At 43.7% G+C, this 20,790-nt stretch overlaps 2 protein-coding genes across 3 annotated transcripts; one reads left to right on the top strand and one right to left on the bottom strand.

Annotated features, from left to right (window-relative positions):
* The first annotated feature begins 4,763 nt into the window (after nt 1-4,763).
* On the top strand, nt 4,764-11,608 carry zyg11l (zyg-11 family member, cell cycle regulator, like). 2 transcript variants are annotated; one of them, XM_083669893.1, is made up of 14 exons: nt 4,764-4,935; nt 5,439-5,607; nt 5,769-6,565; nt 6,704-6,844; nt 7,004-7,180; nt 7,266-7,330; nt 7,528-7,627; nt 7,883-7,933; nt 8,474-8,635; nt 8,818-8,865; nt 9,385-9,585; nt 9,713-9,765; nt 9,912-10,009; nt 10,301-11,608. In XM_083669893.1, the coding sequence occupies exons 1-14, from the start codon at nt 4,933-4,935 to the stop codon at nt 10,486-10,488; spliced, it is 2,253 nt and encodes a 750-aa protein (XP_083526019.1). In that variant the 5' UTR covers nt 4,764-4,932; the 3' UTR covers nt 10,489-11,608. The 2 variants fall into 2 exon arrangements, with proteins under 2 accessions (XP_083526019.1, XP_083526020.1); XM_083669894.1 differs by lacking the exon at nt 8,818-8,865.
* A 3,506-nt stretch (nt 11,609-15,114) lies between these two features.
* On the bottom strand, nt 15,115-20,527 carry LOC310814359 (leucine-rich repeat-containing protein 52-like; the record flags this gene model as incomplete). Its single annotated transcript, XM_083683737.1, has 2 exons — nt 15,115-15,440; nt 19,879-20,527. The coding sequence occupies 2 exons, from the start codon at nt 20,525-20,527 to the stop codon at nt 15,115-15,117; spliced, it is 975 nt and encodes a 324-aa protein (XP_083539863.1).
* Between the last annotated feature and the right edge of the window lie 263 nt (nt 20,528-20,790).

Here is a 20,790-nt window from a genome sequence, read left to right as displayed (position 1 = left end):
GCCAGTGAAAAACAATGATTGCAAAAAAAAAAAAAAAATGGAATTACGGTTTGTTTGAGTTGTTTTTGGAGAGAAAAAAAAAGAAGCAGACCAAGCGGAGAGTAAGTGAGAGGCATTGAGACAGACAACGAGAAACACATTGCCGAAAGCCAGACAGGATAGAGAGAAGGGGAAGAGAAAGAGAAGAGAGAGAGGGAGAGGGGGGTGGGGAGGGGAGGGGAAGGGAGGGGAGAGGGGAGGGGAGGGGAGGGGAGGGGAGGGGGGACTCAGATGGAATCTGTCCAAATTTCCAAGTGTTTTTTTCTCTCTTCCTTTTAAATACAGAGAAATTTACATTCTTTCCACACAAAAGTGCTTGGGCTGTATGTTTTTGAATATTTTTCATACAAAACGTCACGACTCCCTGTGGTCTATAATCACCAGTAGACAGACTCCATCTGAAGGGGAATATGATTCCAGAGGAGAGGGTAACCAGAGGGCCTTGACTGATGTGTCTGTGGTCAACACACTATAAGCAAATCCATATCACACATGAAAGTCAAGACAGGGACAGTCTAATAACAGTCATATATTAGCTGCTCTTTCATAACAAGTCACCAAATAACTGATGACCATTCTTTTCCATTCATGTGATGGGAGTCATTAGAACCAAGGTCCACAACAACATTTAGCTGTAGACTGCCTGACACACATGGACAGTGAGGGTACATTGATCATTTCAATACATGATGACTCTCACTGAGCCACTGAAACACACAATAGTACAGTTCGTAGGTAATCAGTCCAAGGCAACGGCACTACAGGCAGAGACTAACCACTACATCCATCACGCCCTGTCATCAAATAGAGTTTAATATAGAAACAACACTGGGAAACCCATCAGAATAAACCAAACAGGGCACTTTAAACCATTTCATAGACATCTTTATGGACGGACAAAAAGTCAGAGCAGGCACAGACACAAACCATTACACAGACTCAGAGGCCCAGACTTAATAAAAAACATTACTTACTCAGGACATTTGTCCTCTAATGGCCAAAAATAAGACAATTCAGGAATGATGTATGATGATGTAGGGGTGGAAAATAAGAGAGGTCACCCAGGGTCACTCCTCAGGCCTAGTTTGTTACATAAAAAATGTACATTCCTCAAAATGTTTGCAACGCTACTCCTTCTACAACTTTCAGTCTATTCACACTAATCCAACTTTACTTGCAGAGAGGTCTAACTCGAGTTGCTATGACTGGTTTTGATACCTATTAAATTGGTTATACTATTTTTTTTTTGTAACTCAAAAACCCCTATCCTTCTACATGGTGGAATGTTGACTAAGGCCAACATTCTGTGAGCTTCATTGTTACTCTATTGTTACACTATTATTACTGCAACTGCTATGGAACCTTCAGAACTCTTGAATAAAAACAACTAGACCTGCATAACACATTCTTAGAATGATTACACAACAATGTACTCTCTTGGCTACCAGTTCTACCCCACTGAACCCGCTTTCAACCACTTAACCCACCAACTCTACCACTCTCTACCACTCAATCAATCAACTCTCTACCCACTCCACTGAACTATCCCAAGGCTCATCCTATCTATCTATCTATCTATCTATCTATCTATCTTTATATATATATATATATATATCCCAGACTTTTAAATGCCCAGACTTGTGTAACTTGAGTTGGTTGAAAACATATTTTTAATACCATTTATACTTTTTGAGCTGTACTCAAATTTGCCTGAAATACTATTAATTCCTATGTCAATTTGCTCTGAATGGGGATATTTCAAAATGTATCCACATTTTCATATTTTTAAGCTTGACACCTCAATTCAACTATAACATGTTTAGACTGACTCAACTTAAAGAACTTCCATTCAGAGTTTATATACTATTTAGACTTTTTAAACTTTAAGCTTGTTTAAGTTAACATGCATTGGGTTCCTATGATACATTTTAAAATGCATCTTTTCTTTCATCTTTTAAGCTTGACAACTCAATCTAACTTTAAAATGTTTACTGACTGACCCTCCTTAAATAAATTCTATAAAGATATTTGCATCTATCTATCTATCTATCTATCTATCTATCTATCTATCTATCTATCTATCTATCTATCTATCTATCTATCTATGCATCTATCCATCTATGGGACTCTCTATAGTCAAAACCATCTTTTAACTTTATCAACAACCAAAATGAGAGTTTGTAAACCCACAAAGTTTCTTCAGGAACTTCCTTTTCTAGTTCAAGCATAATCTTTCAGCCACATTCATTCATGGTTAAAAGCTCTCTGTGAGCAGTGTGCAATGGTACTGTATAGTACAGAGAAAAGAAAGAGTTTTCCACTGAACGCCGGAGGTACATTCTTTATAGATTCTCTAATATTTGCATTGGATGGCCTCTCCTAAAGGTGTGTGTATGAAAGAGGCTGGTGGAGAGAGATGGACAGACCACATAGACCTCATTCTGCAGCTGTTAAAATGCTCGGATTCCAGAGCCTTAAACTTCTATTAACATCAGTGTGTGTGTCTGTGTGTGTGTGTGTGTGTGTGTGTGTGTGTGTGTGTGTGTGTGTGTGTGTGTGTGTGTGTGTGTGTGTGTGTGTGTGTGTGTGTGTGCGTGCGTGCGTGTGTGTGTGTATTTGCATGCATGTGCATGTCCGTTTATGTATACAGTATGTATAAAGCACCCTTGAATAATTACCATCAGTATTATGTACATGGCCCTGCTCCCTCTGTCCATAAATAAACACTGACACACACACACACACACACACACACACACACACACACACACACACACACACACACACACACACACACACACAAACAAACAGACACACATACTGGGGATCCACCCTGTGGTCCACTGGAACTGAAAATGAGTTGTCCAGTCCAGTCAGTCACTCTGTCTGCCCCATCAACCCTCACACTTTACATACATTTACACATATGCCGCCCTCAGGCAAAACAGCCAGTGCTGTCAAAAGCTGGAATAGAGAAGGTGACATCCTTGGCCCTAGTGAGGAGACCACACTCGGCCACTGGCAGACTCTGGGGATGGCTGGTGGTCCATTGGGGGACCAGTAGGGGTTTCAGAGGTGAAAGGAGTCTTTGACACCATTGACCCATGTGTGAAAGAACACTAAAACAGCACGATGTTCGGAAGATTTTCGGAAAAACTTTGTGGCGCTAACAGGTTCCTGGTGGTTGGTCAACGTCACCCATTGCTGGGAATCACCATAGAGACCCATTTATCCCCAAACAGTGCTCAAACGTGTCACAGCAAAGCTATAACCAGCAAATGATTTTAACCAGGGATGCAAGAGCCTTCCTGGAAGGCTGTATAATGACTTCATAGAACTAATGTCTGTCCTGTCGGGGTGAGTTGAGTCACTGCTCCTTTAAAGCAGCTCGTACTGATTGATAGTCATTTAGTAAGAACTGGGAAGTCTCAGTGAAAGACAACTGGAGTTTCCCACTCATATAACTCTAAAACTGTGTATGATATTTCACTGAGACATAAAACATAACCCTTTGCCAATGTTTAATCTAATTTATTTTAATAGCTCACAAGAGCAAATCCAAGCACAGGAAGTCATCCAGAGATAACAAATAAAAGCACAACTTGAGCCTTGAAATAAGCACTACTCTTGTCCTCAAGCCAGGTTTCGTCTGCCGCTTAGCAGGTATTTAGTCTATTAAATGTCTATTTAGCTTGTCTTTCAGAGCCAATCAGCTGTCACGAGAGATGTTTGCACTTAACAGGTCCTTAAATGTAGATGTTGTGTTTGCTTAGCCTGCATCTATATATTATACTCCATTCAACATTAGCCTCAACTTGTCAGTAATAATACATCTTTCCCTGTTATATAATTATTCACCCAGCCATCATTTGGAGTCAAGCCATGATTTGGAGCCATCATTTATGAAGCCAAGTGAACATAAATTAAGTATTTGCAAGAAAGCATGAAGATTTTATCATCATTGTTATTTTCACAAATTTGCTTCATAACGTTTAAAATACTACTTTGCACATAGGGAAAAAGAGGGTCATGACAATAATAGGAATCACATTTGGGGCAAGACGTCTGGCGGAATGGCCCCTGGTAATTGAGCTAATACTGCACTGACTGCTCAGCTGTTTTTATGGCCTGTTAAGTCTGGAAAACAACTGGGCCTCATTCAGCCCAGAGGGAAAATGATGAGCTAATGTGTTGAATTAGGGTTCCTGGTGCTGGACTCAAGGCAAAAGAGTACAGTTGAAGAAACAACAAATTGAGAAATTGCAATATATTTTCAAACCCAAACCAACCAAGACAGATCTGTGAATAATTACAAAAGTAATACAAAAATATAGATATTCCTCCTTATTGTGACCTAAGTGTCCAAAGGCATCTCACTTCGATCTCGCTTACTTTTTCATCCTGAAGCCACCGGCCCCTCCTGGTGGCGACACGAGTAACTCACCCTTCTTCAACACGTGACAGGGGTGAAAACGGAACTAATCCGAGCCATGCAATATGATATATATATTTTTATATATATACATATATATTTATTTATTTTACAAGCCAAGTAGAATTTATTGTACATTTTAAATTTAAAAAAAAAGTTTAGCTTGTTTGTGCAGAAATGTTCAGTTAGGTGACGTTTTAACGTCCAACAACGATCCAACAACACAGGCAGAGCCGCCTACCCCGTGTCACCGTATGACAGCTCGAGGATCAACTGTCTGCTGTAACATTAACTTGACAGTGACAGTGGCTACTTTGTAACTATTTGTTTCATATACAGTACGTGAACAGACGGCAAACGACGGAAATGCATGTCCAGGAACGAAGACAGTTTTGCAATTTGAAGCTATGCTGTAGAGTCATATGATATCGTAACATTTTAGGAATTATTTGTAAATCATCATGGTGAGTGAATGTTGCCCCTCACCCAAATACAATGTTATCTTGGTTATTTTAAAGTCACTGTAGCCTAATCTACAACAGTAAAATGCGTATACCAGTCCGATTATTTGTCCACTTTGCTCTATAGAGATAAATTGGATTAGAAGGTGATTTAAAAGGACTAACTGCTGCTGCGTTGTCTGTTGTGGATACAAATAGAATCCAGCCCTGTCGTAGATCCTATGTCACTCTATGGTCCTGAAATGTTCCTTGTTTGGCCTTGGAGAGTCAGAGACGTATATGTTTCTTGATGAGAAAAATAACATTGTGTAGACCTGTTGTTGATTCAGAGAAAATGTAAACTATTTACAAAATATGACCGACAGTTTCAGAGTGATAGTCAAAATGGTTATTATGATTTTGAATGTCAAATGCAACAGGTGTTCAAACAAATGTACAATGGTTGTATAAAGTGTAATCTTATGCATATGCAGAAATATAGCCATCCAGATGTGTGTTTGTTGCAGGATGAAGAGAATCCTGTGGCCCTGCTGGCTGACCTGTGCCTGGCCCAGGTATGTCACAGCCTGGACTTCCTCTGTAGCACCCAAGCAGACGGCTCCCTGTGTCTCAGCTGGGCCCCCGTGCTCCCACAAGAGATGGCTGACCAGCTACTGCGCAAGATGGCCACCGATGGTAAGTATCATGGATGTCTTTATCTACAGTATAGTATCAACACTCAACACATTGAATGACTAACAATCAATAAGTTTCATGCAGGTAAATTCTAAGCATTAAAAAAAAGGCCAGCAGGTTTGGTTTAAAGCTAGGTAATTTCTTAATTTGTCTATTCCCAGGCGCACTGAATGACCAAACAGTCGGAATCTTCCGCAGCTGCAAACAACTACGCCTGCGCAGAGCCTGCATCCGCTCCTCCCCCATCTCTGCAGAGGCCTTCCGCCTGGCCCTCTGCCCTCACCGGCTGCAGGAACTGGACGCAGCGCAGGTCCCCGGAGGCCTTACTGGGGCTGAAATCCTCACAGGCCTGGCCTCCAATCCAGAGTGCAGAGTCACTCTGCAGAGGCTAACACTGAGTGGACTCAGCCTGGCCTGGGGGTCCCTGGAGGAGGAGAGGGGGACCCAGGTGTGCTTCAGCTCCCTGCAGGGCCTCAGGGCACTCATCCTGGCCAACACAGACCTCACTGACCCAGCCCTAGAGGACATCTGTACTCTACCACAGCTAGAGAGCCTGGACATCTCCAGCACCCGCGTCACGGAGCTGACCGCCCTGCTGGGGTGCCAGGCCACCTTGCGGTCCTTCTCCGCCCATGGGCTCAGGCAGCTGGAGATGTCCCCTGCCAGGCTAGTCTCTGTCCTCAGCCAGCTCCATGCCCTCAGGCACCTGGACTTCTCTGAGGACTGCTCTGTGGATGATGACGATGGGAGGGAGGGGGATGAGACTGTGAGGCAGCTTCTAGAGGAGAGCTCTGGGATTCTACCAGAGCTGGTGTCCCTGGATGTGTCTGGAAGGAAGAGGGTCACTGACGTGGCAGTCAGGGCCTTTGTGGAGGCCAGGGGTGGACTGGTGTTCTTAGGGCTGCTGGCCACTGGAGCTGGTTCTTGTGATGTCCTGTCTGGGCGAAACAACCTCAAGGTGGAAAGGCCTGAATTATGTTCCAAAGGGCTTTCTCTGTTATGGATAGCTAGAGAATTCAAGCAAATCTGTCCCTGCCAGGGTACATAATACATAGTAATAATCCTATTTTCTGAAGCTGCTTTGTTTGTTTTCTAGGTGACAGGGGAGGCCACTGAGAGTCAGATCTGTGAGGCTCTGAGGAGGTACAGGGAGAGGGAGTGTTTCACACGCGAGGCCCTGGTTCATCTCTACAACCTGACCAATGACATGGACAAGCCGAGACCGGACATCCTGAAGGTCATGAATGATCTGTAGTCTGTAGAATGAGGGGGAATGCCACTAGCTGGCTTAACATCTTGCCGTTTTTTAACCATTACTTCTCCTGTTGTCTCAAGCACTAGTAGTTCCATAGTGGAGCTCCATGTCTGAACATGTCTCTTCTCCTCTATGCTGTAGTTGGTGTTGGGGGGCATGCAGAGTCACTCCAGCTCTCTGCACGTCCAGCTGGTGGCTACGGCCTGTGTCTTCAACCTGACCAATCAGGACCTGGCTGTGGACATGCCCCACCCCCTACTCAGTGCAGTTATCCATCAACTGCTGGATGCAATGAGGAACTTCCCAAACCACCAACAGGTACACAAATGCACATTTAGTGTATATATATCCATACATGTCATGAAAATTAAAATACACCAACAGTTCTTCCTTCCCGTCACAGTTACAGAAGAACTGTCTGCTTACCCTTTGCAGTGACTGCATCCTTCAGGATGTCCCATTTGACAGGTCGGTCCATTCTACTCCAGTCAGATCAGTTGTCCTCATCCATGGTTTTGGAGAGCTATTTAATGTGCAGAGTCTTATTCCTACCCATGAAATAGTATTGTAGTTGTATGGGTAACAGTCTGCACACACTGTGGCTCCTCCGTCCAAGAGTGAATGATACTGTGGATTGATACCTCAATGCTGTGTCCATGTCCCAGGTTTGAAGCAGCCAAGCTGGTGATGAACTGGCTGAGTAGTCATGAGGACCAGACCCTGCAGAGGATGGCTGTGGCTGTCATCTCCATACTAGTGGCCAAAGTAGGTCCCTAAAACCGCCAAGCTCATTCAAAAGAATCACTCATTGTACTGTAATAGCCTGTTTCTCTCAGGTCTATTTTAGACCTGAATATTTGACTGAGTACATAATTGCATTATTATCATTATTATTGTTATTAGTACTAGTAGTATTATTTGATTCCTCTCAGTAGGACTACATGCCTGCATCTAGGTTTTTGTTGAAGTAAGCTGTATTCTTGTTGTCCTGGAGGTGTTTTAACATGAATGTCTTTACAGCTGTCCACAGAGCAGACCACACAGCTGGGTGCAGATGTCTTCATTATGAAGGTAAGATATCCATTCAAGAGCCTTTGGTTTGGATGAACTTGGAGACTCCAGGAATTCATGAAAATAATGTAAAGGTCTCTCTCCCCTTCTGACCATCTATCATCCTGTAATCTCTTTCACACCCTCCAATATGCACACTCTTACAGAGTAACTATTCACCCCCCTGGACTTTCCCCACATTTTGTTGTGCTACAACCTGACTTTAAAATAGATGTAATTTATTTTTTGTCACTGATGTACACAAAATACCCCATAATGTCAAAGTGAAAATTATCTTTTAGACATTTTTACTAATTAATAAAAAATGTCTGAAAAGCTGAAATGTCTCGAGTCAAAAGGTATAGCAAAACCTTTGCTATAACCCTCCTAAAATTAGCTCAAATGCAAAAAATTTCTTCTTATGACACTCCTAAAATTAGCTCAAATGTTCCTAAAATTAGCTCCTTCTTTGAAGGCACTGTATCTATCCATCCCTATCACTCCTTCTCCCGACTCTCTTCTACCAACTCATCTGAATATCTCCTCCTCTGCCCCTAATAGCAGCTGTTGGCTATTGTCCAGCAGAAGGCCATGGCGGGTGTGGTGGACACCACCCTCAAGTTTGCTCTGAGTGCTCTGTGGAACCTGACTGATGAGACTCCCATCGCCTCTAGACACTTTATCCAGTGCCAGGGGTTGGAGCTTTATGTGGAAGTGCTGGAGGTATGAGAAACACACACACATATACTCTACAGTGCACACACACACACACACACACACACACACACACACACACACACACACATACACAAACATATTGATAGTATAACACAGATATTGGTGTAATATAAATAAACATAGGATCAGTACTTAGTTGTCCTCTCTACTTCTCTCTTGCCTTGCAGTCCTACTACACTGAATCTACCATTCAACAGAAAGTTCTGGGCCTTCTGGTGGGTCCTATGTCGATCTCTGTGTCTGTTTGTGTTAAAGTCGTGCTTTCTAAACATGTCTTACCCTTGGGCTTGTAGGACAATTGTTTTGTGGTAATCTCAAAAACGAATATTTCAGCTGAATGGTTCTTTTGATTCGTTTTAACCAGTAAACCAAGTCCAAGGGCTGGATACAATCAAACATGTTTATCTTTGTGTACACAACAACTGCTTGCTTACATCAGAATCCGACTCAGAAAACGGTGCTGCCATCACACACCAATGGTTACTGGGAAAAAAACCTTCTGTAAGATGTCTTTGTTTACATGTTAGATGGAAATAGTAAATGCAATGCAGGTTTGATTGAATTGAGCTCCAAGTGGTCACATTTACCCACACATGTACAGTATTCAATGCAGCACAGTAACAATGTTGCTCTGATTTGTAGAGTATACTTCGTCCATGATAATAATACATGGACCTCTGTCTCTATCCATCTATCCATCCCCACCCTGCCTGTGATCTCTCTGTGTGGCCCAGAACAACATAGCTGAAGTGGAGGAGTTGCAGGGGGACCTAATGGATGAGTACCTGTTGGAGCACATCCTGTCTCTGCTCCAGGGGGACCAGGTGGAGGTGGGGGTCAGCTACTTTGCTGGGGGGATCCTGGCACACCTCACCTCCTTAGAGGATGCATGGACACTGGAGGAGGAGCTCCGCACCACCATCCTTGAACAACTGGTGTGTGTGTGTGTGTGTGTGCGTGTGTGTGTGTGTGTGTGTGTGTGTGTGTGTGTGTGTGTGTGTGTGTCTATATATTTATTTTTTGGGTGTCTTTGCTCCTATGACCTGTTTCTCCTATTTACAGCATGCTGCCATTCTGACATGGGTCACCCCTGAGCATGAGATGGTGTCCTACAGGTAAGAAAGACAAATTAAATGGATGAAACATAAATCAAGAGAAGCCAGGATCTGACCTCTATCGTCAGCCTCTTCATCTCTCTCTCTCTCTCTGTCTGTCTCTCTCCCTCCCTCTTTCTTTTTTCATCCCTCCCTCTCTCCCTCAGGTCGTTCCGTCCTTTCGTCCGTCTGCTCCAGCCATCTCAGCCATCTGGAGTGCAGCTGTGGGCTGTCTGGGCCATGCGTCTGGTCTGCAGTCAGAACGGTGAGACCACAACACATCATGGTGGTTATTTATAACAATAAATAATTTCGGGAAATGGACCTACTTAGCCAATGTCACTGACTCATACAGCTAGATCTCCCCTCATTTGCCACTCATGGTTCAATGGTCTGGAGTGCCGTACTCTGAGAGGTGATGTTCTCTTACTCTGTGTGTCTGTGTGTGTGTGTGTGTGTGTGTGTGTGTGTGTGTGTGTGTGTGTGTGTGTGTGTGTGTGTGTGTGTGTGTGTGTGTGTGTGTGTGTGTGTGTGTGTGTGTGTGTGTGCATACCAGCGAGCCAGTACTGCTGTATGCTGCAGAAGGAAGGGACAGTGGACCTCCTGAGGGGCTTGACCATCCACCCCGACACACACAGCGATGTCAGGGCATTGGCAGAGAGCATTCTGGGCATCATGGAGCACCACCAGACTCACAACAACCAGCTTAAAAGCCAACCAGGACAGGGTCATGGGAAGTCATGATGGTGGAATGACCCTATTGTGTATTTGTTGCACAGGGATACCAGGGATTGGGTGAAGGGGTTGGGGTTTTGTTCAGCTAGTTAAGTTATTTAAAAGCTTAAAATAATCTCAAAATATGATTATGGTTTCAAACAGAAATGTATATGTAAGAATATTTTGTATATCTAAGAAGATGAATTTGATATTATATTTTTATAGTAAATTATGTATCAGGAAAGATTATGTTAAGATATAGAGTACTCCTTTGAATATTAGTTTCTTTGATTATTAAAATTTCAGTTAGTTTCTTTTTTTGGTACCATAAACCATGTAGGGGTACTTGACCCTGAAAAGTTTGAAAACTGGATTTAAAACTATACTCTCTTTTCTTTGTATGAAGACAACAACAACGTCTGACCTCAATTACCTCACTGTTTGTTTGTTGTATTTATAGCACAGCTACAGTACGTCATTCTATATTTTTCAAAGGGACTTTGATGACTTTGGTGATGATCTTAACCACAAACCATGTATTTTGGTTTGAAATCCCAGGGCTGTCACCAGAGGGCACTTGAGTCCAGGAAGTCTCCACTCACGTTAGTTATACACTGAGAGACTGACTAACTTACAAAGAGTCATGTCCCAGTTTAAAGTTAATTATGACACAAACACACACACACTGCAATTAGGAAATACATCTACTCAGATTTTGAATTATGTTTATATGTAACACAACCAGGAAGAGAACACTGCTAGTAGGCATAACGGCAGCCTATTCTAAGGCCTATTAATAATTCCTTGTGATAAGTGGTTTAACACATTAAAATTCATATTTGTGTTCCATTAAGTTCCTCTAAAAGTTTAAAATCCCCGGAATTGACCTTTTAAGGAAATGAGAGGGTCTGGATGTGCACTACAATATGACAGTATGGTTCCAGAGATTCAACTTGACAGAGGCCACCCTAAGCCTAGTTGGGACAGTCTTGTGAGGTCGAAGGTCCAGTGCCCTTGGTCTAATGTTACAGAGACGTTCAAGTCAAGAGAAGTGTGGGAAAATCAGTCAGGCTGGACCTGGGGTAACACAGAGATGGTGGTGTGTTGGATGGTGGTAAATGTCTAAAATGTAAAATGTTTTACAGGTTTTGTTGCATATTGTGTTTGTATAATGATTGAATTATGAATTCTTATCATTTATCTTTCTTTAAGATGTTTGTTTTCAATATGCATGAGGAGTTTAGATATGTAGATGGCTGTCCACTGGAAGCTGTTAGAGGGCCTGGCTACAGTGTTGTCTACTGTAAGGCCTCAAGTTACACTGAGTTTCTATTGTAATTGAGATGCTCTTTATCAATATTCAAGTGATACCTGAGACAGAGAGAGACGGACAGAGAAAGAAAGAAAGGGGAGAAAGAGAAGAAGGGGTTAAAGAGGTAAAGAGGGGCACAGTAAGCAAGGGAATGACAGACAGGTGGGGGAGCCAGAGACAGCCAAAGACATATGGAGAGGGAGAAAGAGAGAGACGTGTAAAAAAAGAGAGGGAGAGGTAAAGTGACAGGTGAAAAAAACAATGTGCAGAAGAAGAACGAGAGAGAAGTAAAGAGAGCAGAGACAGAGACAGATTGGAGATGAGGTTGAAAGACTGAGGCAAAGGAAATGACAGACCCTGCAACAATGTTTCAGCCCCTCATTCATGCACACAAAAATACCACAGACCAATTTGCAGATAGCCTGGCTCAGACTGAAATATTATTGTGCCAACTCCCCTATTGAAGCTTAGCGTGAATAAGCATCTCGTTATCTCGCTTTCCCAGCCAACCCCTTTGGATTAACATAATTGTGGACCAGTCTGGACACCCAGAATACCCTGTCCATGTACAATATATCTGTGTGTGTGTGTGTGTGTGTGTGTGTGTGTGTGTGTGTGTGTGTGTGTGTGTGTGTGTGTGTGTGTGTGTGTGTGTGTGTGTGTGTGTGTGTGTGTGTGCATGTCCATGCCTATGTGTGTGTTTCGAGGCAAGCTAAACCACTGTGCATACTGTTAGGTCAACACACACGACTTATTCCCTTCCAACCAGACCCAGAGAGAGACAAAGGGAGACATAATGCGGGAACTGTAGAGAAACAGAGACAGAGGACACACAACAGAAAGCCCAAAGCCTCTCCAGGCAGTCTGTGACACAAAAAAAGGACACCAGCCTCCTCTCCAATGACCTTTTATTGCTGGGAAAGGGTACAGAGTTGGCAGGCCCTTAAGCCTGTGTGCATTTGCAACACATCAGAACCAACTGCCGCCCTGCCAAGTGGAGGCATGGCCTGCTGGCTCCCTCCACAATTGCCATCAATCAATCATAACAGCCATCAATCAATCATACACCGGTCATTGATTTGATTCACTAACCTGTGCTTTTCCACTTACTATTGTGTGCTGTCAGGATAAGTAGGCTAGTTAGCGACAACATCAACATCATAAAGGTCCAAAACAGGAACACTCATAATATATTGTATATGTTTACAATTGTAAGCATAAGAGATGTTCACTTAATATAAGTTACAGTAGCAGCCCCAGCTTACAGTCATTTAATAGTGTCATTTAAAACTCTTTTGTTTATTTGTTTATGTCACACCCTTGTTGTGGTTCTACCCAAGGACTTTTTCTGATGAAATGATAGGAGCGCACAGACACCCAGCTTCGTGGGGAGGTGTGTATGTGGGAGGGGTTATGGGGGGTTGGATGTACGTTCACCGTATGCAGTGACTCTGACTCATGCAGGCCCCATATAAGCACACACACAGGCTCCTGCCATACCGCCATAGCCCACGTGAGAGACAGCTGCGCCACAGACGTGACTGTGTCTTACCCAGGTCAGCCCGGTTCAATTGCCTAACCAGAGAGCTTCGCAGAATGTGATGTTCTCATATTGTCAAGAGTCTCTGGGAAATATATATGACGCAAGTTCACATAGACCTTTGACTGAACATGCATACTGAATGCGTATGATAAACTGAGACCATGCAGTTATGACATGCAGTTATGGTACCAACCAACAACCTGTGGTTTAAATGTTTTGAGACATCCAAGCATAGCAGGGTATGTACATGGGCCACCTCCGACTAAACAGACTGCGCTATATTTGGCATACAGATGTGTCTATATATGTCAATATATCTATATTACTGTATATGCATAATACTGGGAGACAAAGTTTCCATCTCATCCCCCGTCAAGCATACACACACACACATTCCTGAGAGTCCTATTTGAGTAGTGCTGCAGTAGTACACTCATACCGCCAGCCAGCCTTGCTCAGATAGAGTGCCTTGTGTTTACTAGTGTTACAATGAAGGTCAGGAGTAATACAGTAATATGGTAAACAAACAGAACACCGTACACCACCACTCCTATTCATAGAGAGCATATTCATGTTTACATAAATACTTTACATGTAGTGCAATAATTCTGGGTACACTTTGGCTCCCAGTCAATCTCTTCAAAAACATGACCCCCCCTCCTACATGTATACAGTGCCGGCTCAACCTATTATGGGGCCCCAAGCAAGCAGTTGCAGTATGGGCCCCCCACTACACCACCAACACCCCCACCCACCCACTAATTATACCCACTAATATAGACATTTAAATGAATAAATGTGTGTGTGTGTGTGTGTGTGTGTGTGTGTGTGTGTGTGTGTGTGTGTGTGTGTGCGTGTGTGCCATATTGCTTTACGACCCCCCATAAGGTAGTATGAGAACGTCACTGCCACTACAGCTGATCAATCCGCTGTGAGTAATGGATATGTCCACTGACAGCCCCACAGAGCCTCTGTAATCCAACCAGCACCCTCTCCTTATGGCAGCTGTTGTTGTTGGGATGAATGGAGAATCATCTCACCGAGGTTTAACAGTCACTATCAGGATCAACATGGCAGTGCAGCCGGAAGACTGATGCAGGAGTGTTGATCTACGTGTCATCTGAACAGCATTCCCATTATAAGATGGCAACTGCCGATGTGGGATTCTGAATGATGGATTGTCATTGTTGCTTTTTTTCATGGGGGTTTCACACAAACAACGCTGATCATCGCTGATCACCACGATAGAGGTGTTATTGCTTTAGAATTCTGACAGATTGAGTAGGTAACGTAAGGCTTTTTTGGTGCAGTGCTTGCAGACTTAGGGTGGACACCTAACCAGGAACAGTGCACCCTGACCAGGAACAGCAGGAAGACTGGAAATCAATTATCACATTCACTGTTTACCTGCCTCCCACTGGCCACAGAGGGCAGCCAGAACAGCCAGACAGCAGGACGGTTTAAAGCCAATATTCCCCATAGCAAGAAGGGCTCTGACACCCACACCCACACCCACTCTCTCACACACACACACACACACACACACACACACACACACACACACACACATACACTGATTCGAAGAATTGCATCATATCCTTAAGGATTTATACTCCATCCCTGCTCAATCCCAACGACAATCAGGCACAATACTGTTGTCTCCTTCCTTCTTTTATAAGGGAGTCTATAGAAATCCAAGTGTGCTTCGCAGTTTTATTTCTGCATAGCATCACAGACTCTACAGTTCTGGAGGTATCCAGGCACTCTCGGTGGGGAAGGTGGGGGCACAGAGAGGAAGTCACACCACCAAGCCAGTATTTTTCAAATCCCCATTGCCATGGTGACTCCCAGACCCTGTGCCATGCAGTCCAGCCACATCCTGGTCCTCTGGGTCCAGCTGCTCACCCTTCCTCTTGATGTAGCGCTCGTACAGCACCATGACCACCCCCATGGCCCAGGCCGACACGGTGCCCGCTGCAAAGATGACGAAGCCGATGGCGATGAAGAAAAGGTAGTCCCAGGAGCCGAGGCCCTGGTGACAGCCGGTCCTCAGCTGCAGGCCAACCTCACCCAGACGCTGTCCCCGCAGGTCGGGAGGACTACCACACACTGTTTGCCCCTCGTCTGCAACACACAAAGGAGTGGGTTACATACAATAGGTCATTTCTAGGGTCAGGAGGATTTCCCTTGTGGTTGTAACGGTAGGCAGGGGCAAATGTACCATTTTGTGCAGTCTAAGTGAGGATTGTGCAGTCTAAGAAATCGATTAACATGATATCATGAACCCTACAGTCAACACTTAAAGCGGAATTTTACAACAACAAAAAAAAAGGTTTTTATATTTCTTATCAGCCCACCATTGATTGTCAAATATAATTACTTTGTGCATACATAGATATCCTAGTTGTGAGCTCAGATTTACTTCCTAGAATAGTCTCATTGTGATGCGTTATAGTATGTGTCAAAACGCATCATCAGTCTTTTTTAGGAAGTAAATCTAATCTTGCTATTAGGATATCTATGAGGCTCTGTTTTTTTTCCAGTATTTTGGAAAATGTTCTCCTGTCCTGCTGTGAAAACCTTAGAGGCAGGTCGGTACACTCCCCTAAGCACTGGTGGGTCCTTATCCTGTCAGTCTCGCTTTCTTTTTCATGAAGCAGTGAAGTGACATTGCTGCTCCCCTCAGTGTCTTGCCCTGAGACAACTCCTCTTCTGCACTCTCCAGTAACGCTGGTGGCGGTCCCCTGTCGGTTCTCCTGGGTCTGAATCTAGGCATTCTATAAACAAACCTCTAAGAGAGAGAGTGCTGTCTTACACTTGCCCTCAACACTGTGTTACAATTGCCTCCACAACCTTAGCAGCTATGACAACCAAACCTCATGTGCTAACTCGCTGGCAACCATTCTGACACATGTCAATCATGTTAGTTTGTAGCCAACAGAACAGTAATCATAATGATACAAGTTAGGATTCACAGGCATTACACTTTAAGACAGCAGAAGAAAAATATTGTAGATTCATACCTCTGAAACTATGTTGGTGGATAAATCCTGCAGAGGCTGAGCAATTTGCTGGATTTTTGTTAGAGAGGGGGAGAACACTACTAAGCTTGTGCAGAGTGAGTGTCATCACTCCAGCATGTTGTCCTTCACGATGAAATCGAGGGAGGGGACAGTGGATCTGTCTCTGTCCATTTGTATGAGGTCTCAGACACCAATGGGACAATTTTGATGAAACTTGGGTAAATTATGTGTCTTGCCATAGAGATCCACATTTACAAAATTACACTGATTGGCCCAAGGGGGATGCAATAGTAACAACTGAAATTCCAAACATTGAACACGCAATTCACATAAGGAAGAGTGGGAGACAGCATGTTTACTGTAGACTTGTTTCTGATTGGAGAAAAGCTTGACCATTGTGACATCTGTCCCTGGTCTCCCCTACTTCCACGGTTAAAGTGAAGCTGAGATTAAGACAACAATAACAATCTCTTATCAATTGTTGACAGTGAAAAATATTCTAAGTCATTTGCATTTGCATTAGTCTGCAGTCTTTGCATACAGAGGGTTTAAGAACATATTCTTTGAAGTGCTGCCAACCTCATAAAAGTGAGTAGCCTATGTGGGCCAGCAAGGAAAGGTGATACCAATATTATATTTCATCAAACAGAGAGGCCTGTTGAATAATTCAAACGCATTACATGATATCATTTTACATAACTTCCATGAGAGGTGGATTGCACTCCATACTTTTGTTTCCTCTGTCAGAAAATGACAGAATACAAGCTCCTTGTTATTTCTGCGATGTTGATATGACATTGCATCAAATTCAAGGCTTTTGAATAATTCAAAAACATTTCACCCCCGCAGGGTTTTAGTGAGTAATTCTGTCTTATGTATCTCACTCTTCACGGTAAACAGATACAGTAACAAGGCTTTTCTCCCAACCCAGGCTGTTTTCACAGGCTCCTAGTTTGATAATGACTCAGACCTTACTCTAAATTCATGAATCCCAACTGAAAAAATTATATTTGTTTTGATTGTCAGCAAAGGGACCACTGTAACTTCAAAAGCAGATCAGGTAAAACACTCAAAGCTTTTGAGTGATAAGAGGGCTATAATTTGATATATGCTAATGAGCTGATTAATGTACTTAATCTGTGTGGTTGTCAGGAAATAATCCTAAAGCCTGTGAGTTTGTTTTGAGTTTCATTCTGGAAACTGCCTGAAATGTGGTTGCAATACCCAGAAACCATAGTGTTGCAGAATTTCAAGGGACACGCTTTAATTTTCTTTTGTTTTTCACAGCTTTTTGTGTTTGGGGATCTCTCGTGGGATGAGATCAAAAGGGGTTTGCTTCTTCTGCCTGGCTGGCTGTGTATTGTGCTCTGTTTTCTATGCCAATAGACTTTGCTCACACACTCTATGCACTGGCATATTTTGCACCAGATAATCTGTTTTGTCCAGCCATTTTGCATGGATGGATATTTGAGGAAATGGAGACATATGTTGTGCTAGAAGCCTCTATACACTTGAGACTAATCTGTGAGCTCTTGATGCTGGGATATAATGAATGATGAAATGAACATAGTGAATGAATGTTGCATGGTAGGAATTCACATAATACTCTTAGACATCAACTGAGCCTTTGACCTCCATTTGTTTACCATGGGAAAGTGTTAATGATTGGAATGAAGGCAGAGGAACTGCATACAGTCAGTGAAGCGTTGATGGAGTTGAGGGGTAATGGCTTTTAATGGTTAACTAATTTAGCCTTTAAGTCAATTTGTCTTCAGATGCTCTGATAGTTCAAAGAGCAATATGTATTTTTCAAGATACTGTGAACTGTATGTCTTCCCCAAAAGTAACAAAATTAACAAATTACAAAAAAGTAACAAAAATATTCTTCAGACCACATCATAAAACTCCTCAAAGCTTGCCTCAGATCTTCTGCATACACTAGTCGCCACCACCACCACCACCTTCCTCTCCTCTGTGCTCCTCCACTTCTCTTCCCCTCCTCTGCCAGAGCTCTCTCCTACGGTGGGTTAGGGTTAGGAGGCTCTGGGGCCTTTCCCCTCAAGGACTAACATCAAAGCAGAGGCTGTCCTTCTCCCCATCCGCTAACAACGCTATTTCTAGACCCTCTACTTATATAACGGCAGACAGTATGCTAATCTTTAAGAGGAGAGACAGCGGAGAATCTGTTAGTTCCTTCTGTGGGGTTTCACTTCTCTCTCAGTGCTCTTCCTAAGCTGCTGAGACGTTACAGTATCGTACAGACACAGGTGATCCAGACATTAGATAACGAAGCTGAGGCTCATTGCCTAAACACAGCATCTCTAACAACCGTCCTCCTGTGTGTGTGTGTGTGTGTGTGTGTGTGTGTGTGTGTGTGTGTGTGTGTGTGTGTGTGTGTGTGCGTGCGCGTGTGTGTGTGTGTCTGCCTTCTCCCTTGCTGGCAGCTGTCGCTGGAAGAGACTCCACTCCAAATTAAGCCAGACAAAAGGCAATGAGTGGGAGGAAAATAGGACAGCTCTTGCAGGACTAGTTTTGGATTCTGCTCTGAGCTTCAGGGCGATGATGTTGAGCTGGGTTTGCTGTGTGTGTGCGTGTGCGTGTGCGTGTGCGTGCGTGTGTGTGTGTGTGTGTGTGTGTGTGTGTGTGTGTGTGTGTGTGTGTGTGTGTTTGTGTGTGTGTGTGCGCAATGTGTGTGTACGGTGTACTGTATTATGGTGTTAGATATATGACTTCTGCTCAGTGAGGTGAACTATAAATAGATGCCCTTTTGTGTATGAGCACATCTGAACAAAGCAAAAGCATTAGAGACGTCACTCTAAGAAGAACAAACAGGCAAAAATACATGCATACATCTGCCAATGCAAGAATGATACAAATAAATACAGAATGCTTTGTGGATAAGACAGATGCAGATTGATTGGCCATTTCAAGTCTGGACACTCATTTTGGGGCTCAATTGCATGAGTGAATGGATGAATAAGAGAAACCTTTGGCTCCTCAGTATCTCACTTAAACTCATTTGGCCTCCATTGCAGTCACCATCCATAACTGCCTTGAGCCAATGAATGCAGCCAACCTTGCTATATAGGATAGGAAATGTCTGAGGTGGAGGAATACACAAAAACACTTTATCTTGTCATAAAGCCTTCATGACGCTGTCATAAGCTATTATGATACCTGTAGGCTTGTATCTCTGTCCATTTTAAAATTAACCTATGTTACTTTTATTTCATAGGTCTATGACTATCTCTGTCAAGAATGCCAGACCTCACCTCAGGATGATTTCAGAACTGAAAATGTGTATGAAGTGAGGTTTTGAAAGTGAAAATGCAAGTGATGTGCTCTGTCTAGAGCATGAACATTTACAGTAGAAATTCCTTGAGTGGCTTAAGAGTGGGGAGAGAATGGGTTTCGAAACCTCTCACAGGGATTGCCATCTTAGTTCAACGTTGTGTAGAATAGTTGAATATAGTTAACCTTAAGAGCCTTCTTTTGGACAGCATAGAATAGAATATGTTCATCTGAGAGTGCATATTTACCTTGAAACTTGAATCCCTCGATGTGGACCCACAGACAGAGGTCCTCGTTGTCGCAGTCGCAGCTCCAGGGGTTCCCGCTTAGGCCGAGAGAGCGCAGGGTGGGCAGGGAGATCAAAGAACTGACGTTGAGCACCGTCAGGTTATTCCGGCTCACATCAAGCACCTGAAGGGCCGCGTTCTCCACGAAAGCGTCGGGGTGAATCTCCGACAGGCCAGGGTTGTCCGTCATCCTCAGCATCACGAGACTCGACAACGGACCAAACGTCCTGTCCTCTATCCGGGTTAAGGTGTTGAAGGACAGGTCCAGGTAAGCAAGCTTCCGTAGATTCCCGAAGGTAGACTCTGAAATCTCAGTCAGGGAATTATTGCTACAGTCCAGGTACACCAAGTCTGACAGGTAGTTGAGCTGCAGCGGCGGCAACTCGACGATACGGTTGTTGGAGATGATGAGCTGCCTTGTGGCCAGTGGGAGGTCGGCGGGAAAGGTGGTGAGGTGTTGCCCGGCACACTGTACCACCAGCTGGTCATCGCAAACACATCGGGCCGGGCATCCCGCAGTCAGAGCCGGGGACGGGGCTACCCCCATGACGAGAATCAGCAAAATTATGAGCCGCAAGGATTGCGCGCTAGGCTGCCGGGCAAGACGCATGACACCGCCGAGGGCTTCATCAATTCCGTTTGGACAGAGTCAAACACTGTCGCATTCTTCATATGTCCTCTGCAAGTTATTAGTTAATGCTATTATGTTAAAACTGCTGAATTATAGCTCGTAGCCAAAACTGACGTCTGCCTTTGGCTACTTGTGCGCGCAATTTAGCAGTGCATTCCGAGAGGGATTCCCGTGCGTATCCAGTGCAGTAGATTTGGAGGACTCCAATCTCTTTCCAGTGCTCTGCAACTGGTTTTGGTCAA

Source organism: Argentina silus (assembly GCF_951799395.1).
Source record: "Argentina silus genome assembly, chromosome: 1".
In the NCBI taxonomy this organism is placed as follows: Eukaryota; Metazoa; Chordata; class Actinopteri; order Argentiniformes; family Argentinidae; genus Argentina; species Argentina silus.
The sequence above is the reverse complement of the archived record's forward strand: the minus strand, read 5'-3'. Positions and strand labels throughout refer to the sequence as shown.

Excerpts from the sequence above, each read along its gene's own strand:
- zyg11l (XM_083669893.1), top strand. Across the intron at positions 7,934-8,473 it reads CAGATGTCTTCATTATGAAG|CAGCTGTTGGCTATTGTCCA; the intron begins GTAAGATATCCA and ends TGCCCCTAATAG. Across the intron at positions 9,766-9,911 it reads CATGAGATGGTGTCCTACAG|GTCGTTCCGTCCTTTCGTCC; the intron begins GTAAGAAAGACA and ends TCTCTCCCTCAG.